At 36.3% G+C, this 21,294-nt stretch overlaps 1 protein-coding gene across 1 annotated transcript in view; it reads right to left on the bottom strand.

Moving 5' to 3' along the window:
• FOCAD (focadhesin) overlaps positions 1-21,294 on the bottom strand; it is a 377,113-nt gene that overhangs the window by 216,108 nt on the left and 139,711 nt on the right. The window contains exon 11 of the mRNA XM_079112425.1: positions 19,636-19,893. Coding sequence (XP_078968551.1) covers positions 19,636-19,893 — 258 coding nt within the window. The remainder of the gene's footprint in view (positions 1-19,635; positions 19,894-21,294) is intronic.

Raw genomic sequence — 21,294 nt, 5'->3', positions numbered from 1 at the left:
GATTAAGGGTTGGTAACAGTAGGATAGGGTATAGGTCACTGGGAGCATACCCTTGGGGATTATATTATCCCTGGCTCCTGGCACTCAAGCTCTATTTGGCTGTCATCAACTGAGCACCTTTCCTCAGCCACATTTTTTGGCTATGATATTCTGCCTCACCTTGGGCACAGAGAAATGGAGTCAGCCAACCATAAACTGACACTATGAAACTGTGAGTCCAAAACAAACTTTTCCTCCTCTCAGTTGTTCCTGTCAGGTCTTTTGGTCACAGTGATGAAAAGCTGACCAAAATACATTTTATAAAAGACAAAACTAGGTTTGCTTTATATAATCTGGAGGCCCAAGTTAAAAGGCATATTTGAGTTTGATGTGGAAAAGGAAGTGTTTTAAAGAATTTTTAGAAATAGAGTGAACTGCTCTAAATGTATCAAATTTTCTATAACCAAAATTTGAGAGGACTAATAATCACCTACTTGGGAGCTATCTAATGTATATGTTTAAATATCAAAACAGAGACCAGCCCGGCGTGGTGGTGCACGCCTGTAAAACCACTGGCTCAGGAGGCTGAGGAAGAAGGATCGCCAGTTCAAAGCCAGCCTCAGCAAAAGTGAGGCACTAAGCAACTCAGTAAGACCCTTTCTCTGAATACAATACAAAATAGGGCTGGGGATGTGGCTCAGTAGTTGAGTGCCCCTGAGTTCAATCCCTGGTACCCAAAAAAATGGGGGGCGGGAGAACAGGGAAGGATTATAAAGATTGATTTCAGACCTATTTAACATATAACTATACAACTATAAATTAATCAATATTTAAATAAATAAGCAGAAAAGAGTTAACACAGCCAGTTTGAGACTGCCATCTGTAGGAAGGACTACTTAAAAAGCTGGTCTTTTGATAGGGCCTTGGAAACTGAATTTTGGGAAGGTTCTCATCGTTTTTCAACTGATAAAATGTCCCTAAACTATACATCCACTGTTTCCAAAATATGCCTAGCCTGACCAGCCCCCAGTAAAAACCTTAGACACAGAGTCTCAAATGAGCTTCTGACTAAAAAACGCTTAAGAGGCACAGTCATGATGTGATATCGGAGAGATCAAGTCCTATGTGACTCCACTGGGAGAGGACTCTCAGAAGTTCACGCCTGGTCTCCTCTGGAGTTGGCCCCATGCACCTTTTCCCTTGCTGATTTTGCTTTTCTATCCTTTCACTGTAATAAATCATAGCAATGCTTATGACTCAAAGCTCAGTACTGAGTCCTCCTAGAAAATCACTGAACCTGATTATAGTCATCGGGACCCCTGACCCAGGATCATTCTTTTCTTTAAGGAAAGCAGCAAATAAGAAAACAAAATGATATGTAGTATTTTTAAAGAGAGTAACTTCTAGAGTATTTCTAATATCAGTAATAAAAAACTCTCCTAAAAGTTATATATTTGACAACCAAAAATATTTGAGGGCAAGTTCCACAATAGGCTTTAATGATTCAATTTGAGAAATGAGGGCCCCTGCTCTTAAGCAGTTCACATTCTAGTTAAGGAACTCACAAACTATAATCTCAATTGCTATTGAGTGAATAAGTCAAATTCAACTTTGAAGACTAAATGTATAGCTAATGGTTATTAGCGATAAAAATTAAGATGTAAGACCAAAAGGACATTTTAAGAAGCTCTTTGGTAAGTGCAAGATACTAAATAATAATGATTGTTTTTTATTGTTCAGAATGGAAGAATTATAAAGACTCTAAATAGCCAATAGCTACATGTGGTTATTTAAATTTGACTTCAACTAAATAAAATTTAAAGTATTCCAAAAAAATAAAATTAAATTATAAATAAAATTAAAATATTCCTTCCTCAGTCACACTTGCCAAATTTCATGTTCTCAAGAGTCAAATGTGGCTAGTGTTTTTTTAAATACATATTTTTTTTTTTTTAGTTGTAGATGGATATGATAACACATCAGACTACACAAATTATAGATCATTTACATGATGGCAGAAAGTTCTACTGGACAAAGCTGGCCTAAAAGACTGAGCTGTCCACAAAGGCCACAGATATTTTCCACAGCAACTTACATATCTATCAATGTGAAAACAGGTATATATTAAGTTGTAGAACACAAGCAGCCTTCAAAAACCATAATCCAGATCTGTATAAACTAACATACTGATAAGCAAAAAATTTAACTACAACGGAAAATGTATTAATGCTTCTGTGTGCATATGTATAAAATATGGGTGTTTTGTAGAGAAGAAAATTTGAGTATATATACTACAACATTGTTAGTATGTTTTACATGTTATTCTTACTTAAAGAATATTATTTTGGTAAAATAAGATGCTATTTTGCTAAAATTACTTTCAGCCAATGCTTTAGAAAGTGATGAGACTGAGCTTCATGTCAAGTGACCATAAGATATAGGACCAGTAGGCAGAAGAATAGGAATGTTTAAACAGACCAAAGGACCCAGAAGGTTCGTGGAGGAATGAGACTAAGGCAGATTTCCTGCCCAAAGATGACAGTTGATACCAGAGAACAAGGCTGATCCTGCTTCTCCTGTTTTCCTGACCAGTTTATTTTCTTCCTTTCTGCTGAACCACGTATATGGTTCCTCAATTTTTAACCTGATAGTCAACTATTCATATACTGGCATATTTACAACCATGGAAAAAAAGTGCTTAAGGATAATAGAGGAATTGTTTGCCCCTTCTAGGGAAAGAACATTCTAAGTACAGTTCGTTATTCTAGCTTTGTGCAGACATTTCAGTGTACCTTGTTCTCCCACACTAGCCTGACAATGTCTTATAAATGATAGCCCTGTCCTAGTCGGGATTTTGCCCAGGACCATAAAATAACAAGTACACATTAATATGAGCTGAATTACATTCAAGACTAACTGAAAAGGAAGGAAGGGTTAAGATATAGGTACTGAAACTGGCTACTTCTGCCCCAACCCCCAGAAAAAAAAAAAACTGCTGGGCATTCATTCATCAGCCTCTTGGTTACTCTCTACAAACTCTATTTTAGAGATTACTGTTTTTTAAAATACATATTTTTTTTTAGTTGTAGATGGACATGATACCTTTATTTTATTTTATTTATTTATTCTATATGGTGCTGAGGATCAAACCCAGCGCCTCACACTTGCTAGGCAAGTGCTCTACCCACTGAGCCACAAACCCGAGCCCAGGAATTATCCTTCTTGATCATTTAGGTTTTTATTCCACTGCAGAGACTGTGAGGCTGTTTATAGGTGAGTAAAACCAATAAGAAGAGTATTTCCAAAGACATGTTTTATACTGATATTGAAGAAGTGAGCATTAGGAATTTTCAGTGCCTCCATACTTTCCATACAGTAACCACTAGCCACAGGGGGTTACTGAACACTAAAATCATGGCTACACTGAATTAAGATGTCCTATAAGAATCAAAGGGACACCAGTTGGAGGGTTTAATACAAAAATGTAAAATTAATATTTCTCAAATTTTAATGTGATTACATATTGAAATAATATTTCAGATATACTGGATTAAGTAAACAATGGGTAAAACTTATTTCCCTGTTTGTCTTTACCTTTCATTTTAGTGTGTTACCAGAAGATTCCTTGTTTGTCTTTACCTTTTATTTTAATGTGTTACCAGAAGATTCAATCCTATCAATGTAGCTTGCATTTTGTTCCCATCAAAGAACACTATTCTCTATCTCCTTTTTTGCACCTAAGTATAGTTTAAAACATGCACACAACCACAGATAACAGCTAATGTCTCTCTTTTCATGCTCTTGGGGAATTAAGGATAATGATAGCCCAGATGCGGAAGGAAAATGTCTATCCAGGTAACAGTCTAGCACTACTCCTGGAACACAGGGTAGCAAATAATATAAAGTGAATAAAAAGAGCTACAAAAAACAAGTATAATTGCAATGACATATAAACTCTTGTTGAACACTGATTATAAACCAGTATTGTTCCCTGGATTATCTCATTTAATCCCCATGTTGACTTTCATGAGGTGAGTTCTTTTGTAATCCTCATCTTAGAGATGAGAAAAATAGACATTATGAATTCATAACAAAATCTCTTATTTTGAAAAATTGAAAGAAATACGACAATTCAATTTAAATGGCCTATACAGGATGTCTGTGTAAATTTCTATTTGCCTTCTATCGCATGGTGTTATACTAGAAGATATGACACCAAAAGAAATCACAGTTAATACAACTGAAAATGAACAGGTACAAACTAAGGTCTATTTATTTACAAATAAATCCTGCTATAATTATCCTCCATCCTACAAAATATTAATAAGCCTGACTAATAGCTAATAATTCAGTAACACAAACTTCTCATTGAATTTAAGCAATCAGCTGGAATTTAATGTTAAAAAAACAGGTTTACATTGCACTTTACAATGTTTTATCATGTACAGGATCTTTTAATCCTCACAATATCTCTAAGAGGCTATCAGAGGTTGGCAATACCTCTGAGAGGTTATTAGAGGTTGGGAATCTTACAAGCACTTAGATTCATTATTTGATCTAGGGATGCTTCTTATCAGTCCTTAATTTGTGTTTTGTGGTTAGGCTACTGTTGAGGGTTAATTTTGTTTTGTTTTTGTTTTTGTTTTTAAATGCAGGAATGGATAAAAAGGCTACCTATAGAATTCTGTGTTCCAAATTCCTCGCATCTTCAGAGATAATGGCTTTGGGCTGAACAAGGTATGCAGGTGGTAAGATATAAAAATGTCTAAAAAGGCCTAAAAAAGTAGGCTCTAACAACTTACCCACTTTAAAAAAAAAAAAACAAAACTCAGATTTAAAATAAGGCTTAATATACAACATTTTAAATAGCACCATCAGAGCTAAGTCATCTTTATTGGGCTCTGCTGTGGAAACATTTATTAGGGCTCAAACCTTGACTCGCCCTATAAAAAAAGCAATATTCAGGACACACTAAATGGTCAACTTAATTTTTAATGAGTAAATGACATGGCAAGAATGGTTCAGGTACTTGTAAATGCTAAATGTCTGGTATGTCTTCATTGGCTTTTGAAACAGTTTTCAAAGAGCAGACATGAGGATTCATTAGCTCTTAGCACATATGAACCTGCTCCAAGGCAGTCAAGAGAGTTGCCTAGCAACAGTGCATTTTGCATCTCTCATCATCCCCAAAGATGCTCCTGCAGCAGCAGCTAGGTCAAGCCTCTCATTAGCAACCTGACAAAGGGTTTCTACCTCCCATTTTACAAAATTATTTTTATTTCCAGGTGAAGCTCACATATCTATGCATTATTCCTGCTGACAATATAGTCCCTTTTTCTCCATTCCTCCCTTCCTCCCAACCCCTATTTCAACAGATATGTTTTAATGAACCCATCAAAATACCTGTAACAAAAGCAGGCACTGAAAAATCCAACAGAATTTATGTGCCTATTCACATCATTCTAATAGTTTCACAGAATTTGGGCAACGAAGTAAGGAAGGCTTTAGAGAAAAGGAAAATAAAAGATGCTGAAATCAAATAATGAGAAGAGAAAAAAAAAAGATCAGTTACCCAACTTCAAAATTAACCAAAAATTCACCCAAAATATTTGTAATGCTGTCCCCAACAACTTTATATCTCATCCCCACAGAAATTAATCTCACCCATCTAGCAAAAGGCAGAAAATTTCCAGAGTAGTAATAAACTAACAAATGAATTGACAGTTTATAATGAATATAATTCATTGGAAAGAACTCTGGTTCCCACTTTACTAACTGTGTTCTAAAGTGTGACCTCAGATCAATAGCTATTCACTCACTTCTGCAAAAATTTCTTAAAATATTTACCACTCAGCATATTGTCATGCAGAACTAAACTATATCCTCAAATATATTCCTCCTTTTATATACTCAAAGACCCTTAAAAATGATAGACTTTTCATGTATCTTAAAGTACTTAATCCATATCTTATCATAAACTATCACTCTGGTATCTGAGTTTTCATGCTATCGTGAATTTACCTATAGAAAAGATGATAGAAAGTATATGACATTTTAAAAAAGGACCGAGTGTGGTCCTAATCGACACAGATTAAGAATGGTGTAATGAAGAACATTCAAAGGCAAATACTATCACCGGAAATCAAATTAGGTAAATTTTTTAAATGATCTGAAAGGAATAATGTGATTTTTCCCCTGTGGTCCCCCACCTTTCTTTCTACATAAAAATGGCAAAGAAGGAATCTTCAGGAAGATTTCCCAGAAGGGTGTCATTTACCACTAAAATATTTCATTCCAGCAGTTGAAAGACCATAAAAGGGTGACTGTCCTCCAGAGTCTCTAATAACGGTAATAGATCTTGTGTTACTATTCACAAGTGACCTCTCAGTCAGGCGATTTAATTTTTCCCCCTGCAGCATGGTTGGTTTCACACACAGTGTAATAACAGTTTTTGCACAACAAGACAATTCATCCGATTAGAAGGACTGTATTAAGTCTTTCATGAACAGCATGTGTCACTACAGCTTTGGCTAGGGTTTGATTTTAAGACAACCTAACACATGCATGTATAAGTCTTCATTTTTCTACTGTTTCAAAAATGACTCCTAGACTTTCTTTAGCAATTTTCCAGACCATTGCCTGAACCCTCCCCAGCTTCAAAAATAACTAAGAACTCATCAAATGATCACTAAGTGCCCTAAGTCAGGCACCAAGAATTCTCCTCAAAGCAACAGAAATAAACATAAAGTTCCTCCTTTCTATATGAGCTCAGGAAATTCCACTAATGTGTCAAAAAGGAAAAACAAGAAAAGAATTGAAATGAGCAGACCTGGTTATTGCAATTACTTTAATGCTTTACAATATTTTGGCAATGCACCATCAATTCTAAGGACAATATGACATTGCCTGAGAAAAACTTTAGCCAAAGAGAGTTTTCAGACCTGTTTGAAAACATCAGTGAATCTCAAAAAAAAAAAAAAAAAAAAAAAAAAAAAATTAAAAGTGGACACCAAAGAACTGATCATTTGGCAGTCTACACTACAATAAATAATTTGGCATCATTCAAGGCTCACAGAAGTCAAAACTGAGAACATCTACACCTCTCTTCCTCCCAGGCAAATGGGATTAGGAAAGCAAAATCTATAATCTCCCTAGCAAAGGCTACAAGTGATGGCCGGCAAATTCTCAGGGATTCTCGTAAATTTACAACTGTTAATGGAAACTGAGAGGCTCGGCCTCCCCTGTTCCACCTCTGAATCTGGACAGGCTCCCCCTGGGGAACAATGTCAGCATCCTGTAACTACATGGCTAGGGTTGTCTTTACATTTCACAGGCCCCAAAAGGATTCTCCAACTGTTCCATGGTAAGTAGCCCAAACCTACAAGAGTAAGTTTTCTTAAGACTCTTGACACAGGTAAAACTCTCTCTTCTGGCTGATCTGTTCCACAGTCCCTAGGATTCTGCTTCTTCCAATAGAGGCCTATATAGGCCTCTGAGCAGCCCCCAAGAGATCTGAGACAACCCCACTGCAGTTCTCTCTCCCATGCTGTCCACGTTTTACTATGAGAAACACTAACAAATCTTATGCTTTGACAAACTCTAGACATGTAAGTTAATCCTGATATTGCAGTACTCCCTCCTTTTTCCACCATCACAATAGCTAGCCAGATCTTTATTCCCTCTTAAATATTTCAGGCAATCATCAATATACCATATCCACTCAACCACCACAACTGTAAGAGACACACATCAAGTTGAATTACGGATGGGATGAGAGAAGTAGGGGAGTAGGCTGAGGTCCCTGTCACCAGGCTTAAGGTAAGGGGCTGGAACTTTTGAAACTCATACTCTCCAGTAACTTGCTTTGAGCACCCTCCCCTCCCTCTTCTCTTTTTCTATCCTCTCACTGCATAACGTTGATGTGTGTCTAATAACATTGATGTATATACATCAATTAATGAGGTTTAAGAGCTCTAGTAGTTTGACTGCATCTAGGTTTATTTCTCCTGTACTGCCAAGTTCTACTGAGTGTTGTGTCTCAGAACACACTGGTATATATCAAGGTCTCTATTGATATTTCTATTTCAGCATTCTGTGAAACAACCTCAGCTCTCTTCTGACTATCCCAGTACTTTAAAGAAGTTCTCATCTTCTGCCTAGCTGCAAAGCTCTTCAAGACCTTTGATTTCTAATACCCATATAAAGAACTACTTTCCTCAACTATATATACACGTTACCCCACTATTACCTACCACACTTCAGTGTATATGCATGCCTTCTTTTTACAGACTAGAATGTTTTTCCCTTTCCCCTACATCAGAGAAACTCATGTGCCCCATCCCAACATCTAAGTTACAGGGGAGCTTATACACCTCCCAGTGGCAATTAACATTCTTGGATCTGAAGAATAACTTTAATGCCTCTGTCAACCCATCAACCTCATCATTCCTGAAGGCACAGACATTATTATTTCACCTTAGTATTATCGGCACCTACCACGTAGGAGGATTGCAATAAACATATGTTGAATGATTAAATGAATGACTTGAAGATGCTTAATAAATAAAACAGAACCTAATAAAACAAGACTGCCACAATATTTCATGTTGAATGATAATTTCATGATAATTGCACTTAACAGATCAAGGCGCACCTCTACATTAAAAATTGAATACAATTTGACACTAAGTGCACATAGAGTAAAATGCCACCAGTATAATTATCCTTAATAATAATTCAGACTACTAGAAATAATGAAGGTAGGAAAGGACTGAATTAAAGAAAAATGGTTAAAGAAATAAAATTTGATTACTTTCCCGTATATACTGTAACAAACTAATTAGCCATGTGTTTCCAATTACCAGTCCCTGTTGAGTATGTCTTAATGAATAGATAATTTGATCATTTTAAATTGGCACATTCACTGTACTAATGTAAATGAGCAAATCTGTACTGCCTGAAACAGTAGCTTCAATACCTGTTTATGCTTTAACTCAGCCTATAACAAAATTACCCCAAACTCTAAATTAATAGGATTTCAATTTAATAAGATTTTACTATAACCTAATCTAGCCTAAATTTGTCCCTGGATTCTACAATGTTCCATCTATTAGTTTGAATACACATGACAATAATGGAAAATAGTTTACTGGTTCTAAGACAGTAGGTAAATATACTTATGTGTTAATTAATCACTCAACAAAACCCAGAATCTATCTGAGGTTCCTGGGAAGTAAAAACAAGTAAGAGTTTTTCCTTGAGAGATGCCTTTCATAAATTCTAAATCTAATTGCATCTACTAAAAATTCCCTTTGAAGACAATTTACATTCCAGGACACTTCAAAATCTTCATCTGATTTGACTAAACTCATGGAGCTTTAGTGCTATTTGATTCTGTTAATATGACAAATTCAGGTAACATTTTTATGCACTTTTCTTTAAAGGATGGAGCAGGGAAGAAATACACAAATCCTCTTAAATGAAGAAGGAAGCAATCCATTCGCACAAGAATGGTAATAAGCAAGGAGGACTGTCACATGTTCTCCAAAAGTCCATCTGTGTACCAAAAGCCTACCACACAGAAATCACCCAGAGTCACTTCTAACTATCTGGCTCACTTACTTGGTAACAATGTCTACCTATTGGAAATAAATTTGAAATACGCAATTTATTCACATTAACTATTCTGAAATATTTGCAAGAGTCTATTATTCTATCACTAAATGTTCAAATAGCTTTGGTGGGATAGAAGCCCAGTGTGCACAACAAAGGGATAGCACATGTCTCATGGTTCCTGGTAAAGGAGCTAACACTGCTGTCCAACTTGAGAGTTATGGAGAAATTCACAAAATCATGACCCATCATTTCAATTACAGTTATCAGATAGTAGTTGTAATTGTGACTTTTGTGTTGCTAGCTTTGACTCCCCAAAAAGAAAATTACATCTGAGATATTAGAGAAAATACTACTGGTGAAATAGTCACAAAGTAAAGAACTACTCCAGAACCTCCAGATATTCACTGTTTTCTCAATAATGGTACTAAAAGAGAATCATAAAAATGTCACACACACACAAAAAAAAAATTTCCTAAGTGACAGAAATTTATTTTTCCCCAATTTCATTTTAAAGAACTTGTATTAATCCAGCAAAACCTACTCATCAATCTCCTACTGGTGGCTGCCCCTTTCTGGGCTTACACCTGACATTCTGTTCTCCCTGTATTATAGTACTTAGCACAGGGCATATTGCCCATCTCCCTATGCATATTCCACTAACTGTCTTTGTATGCCAAGGTCCAATTAAAACTCTGTAACCCAAAGAGGCCTCCGTGTTACCGAATTAGTGTTTCAAGATTTCAATTGTCAAATCTTGTAAATGTTTCAACCCAAACAAATAAGGTCTAATTTTCTCAACAATCTCATATTTTTCAAAAAACAAAAGGAATACAAAATCTCCTCTTTTGGCTTACCAAAAACGTCCTTTATTTAAATTTTATAATCTCCCAATTATGAGCATTACAAAAGAAAATACAAAAAAAATAACTTTTGATCATTAGGCAATTAACGTAAGTAAGCATGCTATTTGACTGATTGACTTGGACCTTCTTAATCTCCTCCTTTTGATATGTGCTCACAGAAGTCATGGCTCTGTTTCCTGTTTGATTTGCCTGATCGAAGGGCCAGTGTAAGCTAGCATAATGAAGACAAATAATCACACAAGACTGAAGATCCAACAAATGCTGAGGTTCCTATCTTACCATTTTGAAGACAATTATCACCACAAACTCACTGGATCAAATATTAATTTTAAGTAAGGTTTTCTTTCCCCGTTCTTTCTCAAAATCTCTTGGGATTTTCTCTCTAACCTTGAAGTTCTGGGGACTTATTTAGGCAACTAACATATTCTCATTGTGTTGCTTGGCTTTCAGTGGATTCCTAACAATCTGCAGCCTTATGCCCCCCAGCCCCATTCCAGCCAAGGGGGTCTCTTGCTGTGTTTTAAGTTTCTGTGCTTCATGTTCTCTGATCCCTCCAACCTGAGATGCCAGTTTGTAGATTTTAGAACACCAAAAATTGACCACCAACATCTTCACTTTTTAAAATTTTCATCTTTTTGTTGTATATTCTAAAAAAAGTACTTGAATCATCTACAAATCACAAACATAGTCACCAGAGTTGCACTGTGGCAATCACGCCTCTGAAATTTTCAGATTTCTTCTTTCTCATAATACCTTTTTTATTATATAAAAACATTTATACAATATCTTCTCAACATTGATTAGGACTTAGATTGTCTTTTCATTATCTTCTGTGCCCTGAGTTCTGTTTCTCCTAGGTGTGCGGGTTAGTCATTTGATACATTTTCTCTGAGGTCTGGTGAGCCTCGTATATGCATTTACATATAAGAATCAAGGCCAAGTTGGTGATAGGAGCTGGTATGGGTTGCTTCTGCAGATAGAAAGAAATGTTTTAAGTAAGACTTTCCTCTAATTTGAAGGGGTGATTGTGCAAGCGCACAGAAGTGGTGAGGCACATCAATTGGCAGCCTTACTTTAGGGTGATAGTGCAAGTACGCAGAGAACTAATTCCCTCTTTACCTTCCTAATGACCAAATAGGAAAACATTTGCTCTGGAAATGGTGTACTTCAATGTATTTTCCCTTGAAATTCAAAGTTACCACAAAACGTTATTCTCCTCTCAGATCCCCTAAAACGCTAAAAGACCATCAGAGTTTTAACCAGGAGACACATCTACTGCTTCCTGAAAATCAGCAGGAAACAGACTCCACTGTTCTGAAGGCAGTATTGGACACCTCTTCCTCAAACTCCACTCCCCTCCTTTCTGATGCTCAGTGTTTAGTGACACATCAAGACAAATGGCTATTGTTTTAGTAATTAGTAAGCTAGGAATTTTCTCAGTGATATGGGATGAACTCAAAAAAATCACAATCAAACATGCCTTCAATGAGAATTTTAAGTGATTTCTAATCTATAGATACCTCAGAAATAATTCAGCCCAATATCAATGCTCAGAAATGGCAGGAAATGGACACAGCAGTACTTCCCTGAATATAAACTCTCAGCTTCATGTACACAATTAGAAAACACAAAAGAATCCTTCTAGTTTAAAACAATTTATTCAGATATCTACATGGGGTGAATAAAGAAGAAATAAGCATACTTCCACAGGATAGGGTAGATGCAACTTGAACTTGTATTTTGATCTGTGTTTCCCTTTGTCTGACTGTTGTGTTATGAACAGGATCACACCAGTTCTTTCCTAGGCATAATCAATGCTATGGCTACCAGGGAATAGTAGTTCAGAACTTATCTGTAAAGGTCTTTATTAAAAGCACTGTACAATCTGACTTCATCTGCTGGTGTGAAGAACACAGGAAACAGAATAGCTTCAGGAGGTAGCAATTCACAGAACTCGGTGACAAAAGAACAGAGTGCAAAGCGGCCTAAGACTCTTTGTGAAAATTCTTTTATATTACATATTTTCTTCTTTTCTCACAGCAGTAACTTACAGACCATTAAATTTCACACACTTTTTATTCATTTTTCATGTTAAATTATGGCTTATGACTCTGAGTAGAACTATCACAGGATTCTGCCCTGATAGTCAACTTTTACTGCTTGATAATATGACTTTTAAAAGACCAGAAAGTCATGGGCCATGAACCTAGACATGTAAATGATTTCAAAGGGCTCAAATCTGTGTACACTATACTAATGAAAAAAAAAAAAATTAAGTCCTGAAAACATCACAAAAAAATGAAGTTATCAAATTATTCCCATTAAGCAAGGCCTTCAGCTAGGCTTAACAACCAAAATGTAAAAAGCACATAAAAGATGTCAGAGCTGTAAAACACAAGTTAAAAACAAGACAAAATAAACAAACATCACCATCACCACTTCCAAACAACAGTAAGCCAGTACCTGTCTGAAAGAGGCACCGAGTCTCATGAAACTCACTTGGCTAAATTCAACAATGACAGTAGGATTTAAGGAAGACATTGTGGCTACCTAAAGTCAAATTTATAAACCTTCCACTGCCTGCTGTCACTCATATGTGGAATCTTCAAAAGTTGAGGCCACAGAGGTTGAGAATAGAATGGTGGTTGCCAAAAGTAGGGAGTAGGGAGAGGGGCTGATCGATGGATGCCAAGTTACAGTCAGATGGACCAAGAAGTTCTGGTGTGCTAAGACACAGCAGGGAGACTACAGGTAATAATGCACTATGTAGTTCGAAAGCCTTCCAGAAAGGATTTTTAAAGTTTTCACCATAAAGAAATGATCAGTGCTTGAGAAAATAGTTATGTTTAACCTGATTTAAATAATACACGATGTAGAGATGTATCAAAACACTACATGGTACCCAATTAGTATATATAATTTTGGTTTTATATTTCAACTAAAAAGAATTTAATAGGGGCTGGGGATATAGCTCAGTTGGTGGAGTGCCGGCCTTGCATGCACAAGGCCCTGGGTTCGTTCCCCAGCACCACAAAAAAAAAAAAGAGAGAGAGAATTTAATAATCTGTAAGCCTTTATTCTTTGGCATGTTCCATTTTATAAGTTAATAAAAAAGAAGTTGATATCCTTTACACATGACATTGGACTTATCCATTAGAAATGAGTCACTAAACCATTTAAACCAACCTAAAAATTAGTATTCTATGGTTAATATTCAGTTTAGATACTAGGTATGTTTTAAATTTTTAACTGATACATAATTATACATATTTAGGGAGTACCATGTGATAATTCAACACCAGTATACAATGCATAATGATTAAATTGTGGTAACTGGCATTTCCACCTCCTTAAGTATGTGTCATCTCTGTGTTGGGAACCTTCAAACTTCTTATATAGCTCTTTACAAAATACACAGTTGTTGTGGAACCAAGATACCCTTCAACTGATGAATGGATAAGGAAACTGTGGTATATATACACAATGGAATATTACTCAGCCATAAAGAAGAATAAAATTATGGCACTTGCTGGTAAATAGATGAAGTTGGAAAATAACATGCTAAGTGAAATAGACCAACTCCAAAAAACCAAAGTCCAAATGTTTTCTCTGATAAGTGGATGATGATATATAATGAGGCAGGGCGGTAGGAGGAAGAGAAGAATGAAGGAACTTTGGATGGTGCAAAGGAAAATGGGATGGGAGGGGGTAGGGGAAGGAAAGATAGTAGAATGAAACAGAAAGTATTACCCTGTGTATACGTATGATTACATGAATGGTATGAATCTACATTGTGTACAACCATAAAAATGAAAAGTTGTACACCATTTGCATAAAATGAATCAAAAGGCAGTCTGTAAAAATAAAAAAGAAATTTAATAAAAAATACATAATTGTTGCAAACTATAGTCATCATACTGTGTTGTAGAACACTACTACTTATTGTTCCTCTGTGACCATATTTTGATACTCATTATCTAAACTTCCTCTATTCTCTTTCCCCCTGTGCTTCCAGACTCTAGTGACCCATATTCCATGCACTGATCTTTGACATATACCCTTAATCATAAAGGTAGAAATATGGAAAGAAAACATTTTCTCAGATTTTAAAATAACCAACAAGCAGTCTTGACTTCTAAAAACAATCTAATCTTTTGTCAGGTTCTCTCTTTACATATATTTATAAGACACACTATTAAACATCTGATAAGTCCTATTAGGTTTTTGTAGGATCACAAAGTTATGTGAAAAATAGATTCTTCCAATACCTCCATTATCCTCTAGGCTATAATGCTCAATTTTAACTGCTATGGGGGAGCCCCGTGAGAAGGAAGGGCAGAACAGATATTAGAAAAGGCCTTAAGAGATAAGTAATACTCATTTCATCTCAAGGAGCCCAAGAAGCATTATTCGAAGTTGTCAAAATAATCATGGGAAAAAGATTACTGAAAGCCAAGAACTGAACATAAAAAAGGAAAGAAAGGAAAAGAAGAAGTAAAAGCAATGTGTCAGGCTGGAAGTGTTAGAAGCAAGACACAATCAGGTATATGGAATGATGTCAGTTTTTTTGTCGCTGTGACCAAAAGACCTAATAAGAACTCACAGGTGGAAAAGTTTATTTGAGCTCATTTTTAGGGGTTCAGTTCAGAGTCAGCAGACTCCATAGGTCTAGGGCCAGGGAGAGGCAGAACACCATGGAGGAAGGAAAAAGTGGAGTAAAGCAGCTCAAGACATGACGATCAGGAAGCACAAAGAGCTCTGTTCACCAGAAACAAAATATAAACCCCAAAGGCACACCCCCAGGCTATTGTGAATTGAGCAGCTATGAACATTGATGTGGCTGTATCTCTGTAGTATGCTGATTTTAAGTCCTTTGGGTATAGGCCAAGGAGTGGGATAGCTGGGTCAAGTGGTGCTTCCATTACAAGTTTTCTAAGGAATCTCCACACTGCTTTCCAGAGTGGCTGCACTAATTTGCAGCCCCACCAGCAATGTATGAGTGTACCTTTTCCCCACATCCTTGCCAGCACCTGTTGTTGCCTGTATTCTTGATAATCGCCATTCTAATTGGGGTGAGATGGAATCTTAGGGTGGTTTTGATTTGCATTTCTCTAATTACTAGAGATGTTGAACATTTTTCCATATGTTTGTTGATTGCTTCCCATAATCATTTATACTGGTGGGTCAATCACTGACTAAGAGGTCAAAATATAATTCAATCATCTTAGAAGGGTTATAAATAAAAATTCAGAAAAATTCCTCATTTAAGCCTGGAATCCACTTCATCCCTTAACTAACTCCATAGTCAACCTTTAACATTCACTACCACTGACTCCACCCCAGACGTGGCCAGATTCTAGAAAAGGCAGAAGGTAGGAAATGGCTCTCTGACAAGGAAAGAAGAGGGTCAAATACAAGCCATGAAGCCTGGTTCTTCAGTTGTCATTTAGGCATATCTGAAGGCAGCCTCAATGATTCACATCAAAATGCAGGAAAAATAATATTACAGTATCAGAAAAGCAGGAATTATTATTTCAAAATAGTCAAAAAGCACATGAATCTACCAACTGCTATTTCAGGGCAGTGGGGCAGTAATTTAGGAAACAGAACCCTCATTTATCATCAGCAAAGACCATGATATGAAAACCTCTCTTTAGAATAAATCATTGTGTTTCAAACTTTCAAGACTTTCAAGGAAATTCACTCAGGATGCTCATTCTTGGATCTATCCACAGAAAAAGATATTCTCTCCAAGAATATAAGAGAATGACTTTTTTAGTGAATGCTGCCTGACACAAGCTTGAATCGTCTGCATAGTGAGTCTCATGATATTCAGGTAAGAAAACTATAAGGATTATTAATAACTGCTGACAGCATTTCTAGAAATAAAAATCTTTTTCTTTCAAGTATGGATTCATTGCCTTGGCTTTGAATAACTATCTAATCATTTTGTCATCCTGTGTATCCAGTTAACTCTAAAATGGACTCAAGCCCAATTTCCTTTAGAACACTTAACTTCCACAGTCTTCCTAAAGGAGTTAAACCAATGGCAAACGTATGCCTCAGGGGAACCAGATGAGAAACTAAGGATGATACTCACATTGGGGAAGGGAATCCATCATCTTCATGATAGGAAAGAAGTAATAGCACATTTTTTAAAAAATCACCCTTTTTAACATTAATATAGTGTTACCAGTGGATTAAAAACTTATATAACTAATAACCTATACTACTAAGAATTCCATTAATACCACTTAGAATTAATAGTAGCAAAAGATGCCAGCACATACTTCCATATGGCTTGTCTCTTTCAAACTTGTCAAATATTTTCTTTCACAAAGTCTCATAGTAGGATTCTTCCAATGAATGATGATGTCATTCAAACACAACCCTTAGATAACCATCCTGCAGCCAATGGAAACCTACCACACGTTAGGTGAACAACAAAACAGATAGGAAAGAAGCCTTGAAATCTTACCTATTTGTGTAGCCTCTCTTACGAGTAGTCTAAAACTTTCTTTTAGTATCGACTCCTTGATAAATTTGAGCCAATAATTGCTTTTACTTCTCATAAGGTAAAGAAAGGACAAACCCACATGAAATAGACTATATTACTTATACTGTTAATCAACTAAATGAAATAGAAAACATTCCTCACATAATTCCAATTCATTTAAATTGAATCTACTCCAAGCATCTATTCACAGTTGGAAAGCTTACTTTTCAAAATATTCAGTCCTCTCTTTTTGGCTGTTTTACCTAGTAGCTAAAGGTTACTAAAAATTAATATAATACAGTCACTTCATAAGGAAAAGTGAGGGGAAAAACACTGTTTCCTATTTCTAGGACAAATTTCTTTCCCAAAGAATACAACAACTTCACTTCAAGTTCTTATGAATAATATTGCCTAAGAATATGCATGAATTTGGATAAACATATTTAAATCCTTCATTCTTCCATTCATTCTTTTTTTTTTTTTTTTTTGATACTACAGATTGAACCCAGGTGTGCTTAACCACTGAGCCACATCCCCAGCCTTTTTTTTTTTTTTTTTTTTTCGGTGTTGGGGATTTGAACCCAGGGCCTTAGGGCTTGCAAGGCAAGCACTCTACCGACTGAGCTTTATCCCCAGCCCTACCATTCATTTTAACAGCACAATTACACTGGATGTTTTTCCTCATTTCCTTCAAAGCCATCCAAAAAATATCCAACAGAAGTGTACATTGATTTCAAATTTTAGCATGGTTTAATAATCATTTATTTAATACATGAACCTGAATGATTATTATAGTGGTCCCCAAACAATTCCATTTACAGCACACATGAAAAATAATGTTTGTAAGGATATTAGGGTAAATAAATGAAACACCGGATGGCCAGAGGGTAACCAGCCAAAGAAGTCCCACAGCCTGGGATAGGACAACCACCTAGCTGCTGGAAGGCTGAAAGAGGAGGACATCTCAGCACAACTGCCATAGTTACAGCATCTCATGTTCTCTGAAACACAGAAGGAGGAGTTCTGCTTTTGTCTTTTATCGATCTAGCATATTTCCACTTTTATTACCAGGAAATTATCTTTACTTTGGGGAAATCCTAACTTCATTCCACATGAACTTGGTGGCACAACTTTAGGACTCTGACACTTAACCCACTTACAGTCAACTGAGAATTGAAGTGGTCATCATCATCATTCTATTAGATGGTCGGTTCACATCTGCGCAAGCTAATCTGAGCATTCTCTACTTCCCTCTTTCTTTTGGACTGTGAAAGCAAGGTTCTAAGGCTTTGGACTTCCAGCTTTTTCACAAATAGAAGAAAGAAACTATCTTGTCCACACTATATAGGCCCAATTAACCTAAATACTAGAGTTAATAAAAACTGTTTGAAGTAATTTAACATGGGTTTCCATGACCTGTAACAAAAAACATGACCCTAGAATTTTAAAGGCCCAGTGCACTGAGAGAAGAGGGGGTGGAATAAGTAGCCGTAATATGTGCTTTGTATCAGGAGCGTACACAGATTAAAGTAGCCTGCTGTATTATTTCAAGGGATCCTTTTTTTTAGATAATCCTCCAGGCATGACCTGTGCATTAACTAGTCTTAAAAGATTATCCTACAAGGTGTCAACACTGAAAGAAAACATTGGTTAGAAGTAGAATCATTACAGAAATTGAAAGGAAAAGGAAAAGAGGAAACAAGTGGAATGATTTGCATCATGCCATGAAACAGAGATACTCTAAGTACATGACATATCCACTTGGAGTATCTGAACAGGAGAGAGCTGGTCAGAGTGAAAACTTGGTGAGACGTCCGCAGGTAGCACTTAACTAAAAGGAATGTGCATGACAGGTTGTGGGAAGGAATTCCAAAATACATTAACTTGTATCTTAAATACATTTGCCCCATCTCTACCATCACATTTTTTTCCCTTTAGGAAGATGATTTCCAATAAGAAATGAATATTTTCCTTCACCATGCTTGAAAAGAAACACAAGCAAAGATATAGACAGAGGGTAATAAAAATGTGATACCCTTTTGTTTACAGAAACCTCCCCATTCTAAAGATGCATCCAGTAAAGAAGGGTTGTGGTGTCACAGAATACTAGTTTAAACATATAGCTTAAAAGGCAGACAAAACAGTCTTACTGCTTTTATTATACACTCACATTCTCTGCAGACAAGAAATGTTACTCTCACATCCCAGTATTGCAGATCAGTAACCACACACAGTAAGGACCCAATAATTTCTGGTGTAGTAAATGAATGAAGATAGGATCAATTGCAAGAGGTTGAAAAGACATTAATGCCTATTGCACAAACAGTTTATTTTGAATTGATTCATCGGGGTCTATCTTAAAAAGATCAATATGCACCTTGAAATACTGCAAGAGTCAGCAAAAGCATTACAAATTAGCAAATCCACTAAAAATCGAAGAACCAGAATAGCATCATATACCGATGTCCTTGTTTTCATTTAAAAAAAAAAAAAAAAAGAAGAAGAAGCTTGCATTAAGTATACATCAATTCAGAGTAAGAAGAATAAAACTGAGGAGATGAAGATCTGGGAGAATCAAACCATAATATATAACTTAGATATAAATAACCCACAAATTAAGACTAATCTGTAACTTTAATAACTAAGCTTTTCCTATACTGTTCCATCATTCTCATAATTTACCTGAGAGGAGTCTGCTTGAGCTAATTCTGTGGTGACTTTCAGTATCTGGTGAAGGTTTTGTCCCTTATCTTCAACAAGGAGGTGAGCCAGCAGAAGGAAAACGTGCCTGGGGATCTCTGTGGTAATAGGAAGCAAGGACTCCACTGCAGCTAACCAGTCACTTGTTGCAGCTTCTCTTCTCATTACTTCCAGAATCCTCCAGGCTGTGAACATTGAGCCATGCATGCTGGTAACAGGGAATGCAAGCCTGCAGGAGAGCTGAAAAATAATCATGAAAAAGGCATGAATAGCAGGTGGTGACCCATGCCTATATCACCAGTTACTCCGGAGGCTGAGGCAGGAGGATTGCAACTTTAAGACCAGCGTGGGCTACTAGCGAGACCCTGTCTTTCAAAACAATAAGTGAGATGAATATATTCATCAGAATTACTTCTGACATTTACTTATTTTTTATATTTCATTATAAGAAATCATTTCTCCCAACAAAATAAACACAAACTTTGAATTCCTGCCCAAAATCTCTGTGCCCACATTTGAGGTAACAGGATTACACAAAGAGAAAAACGGCTGGTAGGTGGAACTGTAGAACAGTCTATTCCAAGTTTTTTCTTATTTACCATTCATTCCTAATTAAGACAGGGGGATAAATGGATCAATACACAAGAGCCAGAGATAGCACAGTTTGGAAAGAGCCACTATCACTAAAAACGTATTCAGCAATGAGAAGGAAGTCAGAAAAAACACTGCATTTGCCCAACTCCAGGCCCTCCTAGGAGGCAGCCCAGGGCAGATGGCAGACTTGGACAGAGGACAATTCGTGTTTGTAACAGACAGTATGTTGATAGGAACAGAGTTGGTTCAGCTGGAGCCTGGGAATTCATTAGTAATTGTGAATTCATTAGTAGTTGTGAATTACTTCTGCAATAAAATGTAGCCTGACAGTTCTAAATTGAAACAATACCCAGAGAAGATGTTACATTTCAGCAAATCTGAGAAATGGCTCCTCACAAAAGTACTGCAGTCAGGGCTCCAGGTGGACAGAACCCTGCATTATGTCATGGGCATAACAGCTCAGGAGAAGCTGTAGACATTAAAGAGCATTAGACATCACTGGCTAATAAAGTAATTCAAATCACACAGAGTGTGTTGAGACATGAGAAATCTCTGGATTACACCTGTCCAGTTACTGAAGGATGACTTATTTGTATAAAAATAACAATTGAAAGGATGAGAAGTAAAAGTTAAGCTTTGTAAAAATTTTTAATAACAGACTGTTGAGATATAATTCATACACCATAAAATGCACCCATTCAAAATTTACAACTCAGTGGATTTTAGTAATTCACAGACTTGGGCAGCCATGATCAGACTCTAATTTTAGAACATTTTTATCACCCCAAAGGCAAACCCTATATCACCATATAAGTCACTCCTCATTTCCCTGAAACCCTACCCCAGCCCCTGATGAAAAACAAAAGATGACAACAAGAGAAAAAAGAGAGCCAACAAGCTACCAAAGAACAGTTAACAAAATGGAAATTTTAAATCCTTCCATGCTACTGATTGTTTTTAAAGTAAATGGATTAAACTCCCAATGAAATGACACAGAGTAGCTGAACAAATGAAGAAAACAATATCCAACTATAAACAATCTACAAG

Source organism: Sciurus vulgaris (assembly GCF_902686455.1).
Source record: "Sciurus vulgaris genome assembly, chromosome: 15".
In the NCBI taxonomy this organism is placed as follows: Eukaryota; Metazoa; Chordata; class Mammalia; order Rodentia; family Sciuridae; genus Sciurus; species Sciurus vulgaris.
The sequence above is the reverse complement of the archived record's forward strand: the minus strand, read 5'-3'. Positions and strand labels throughout refer to the sequence as shown.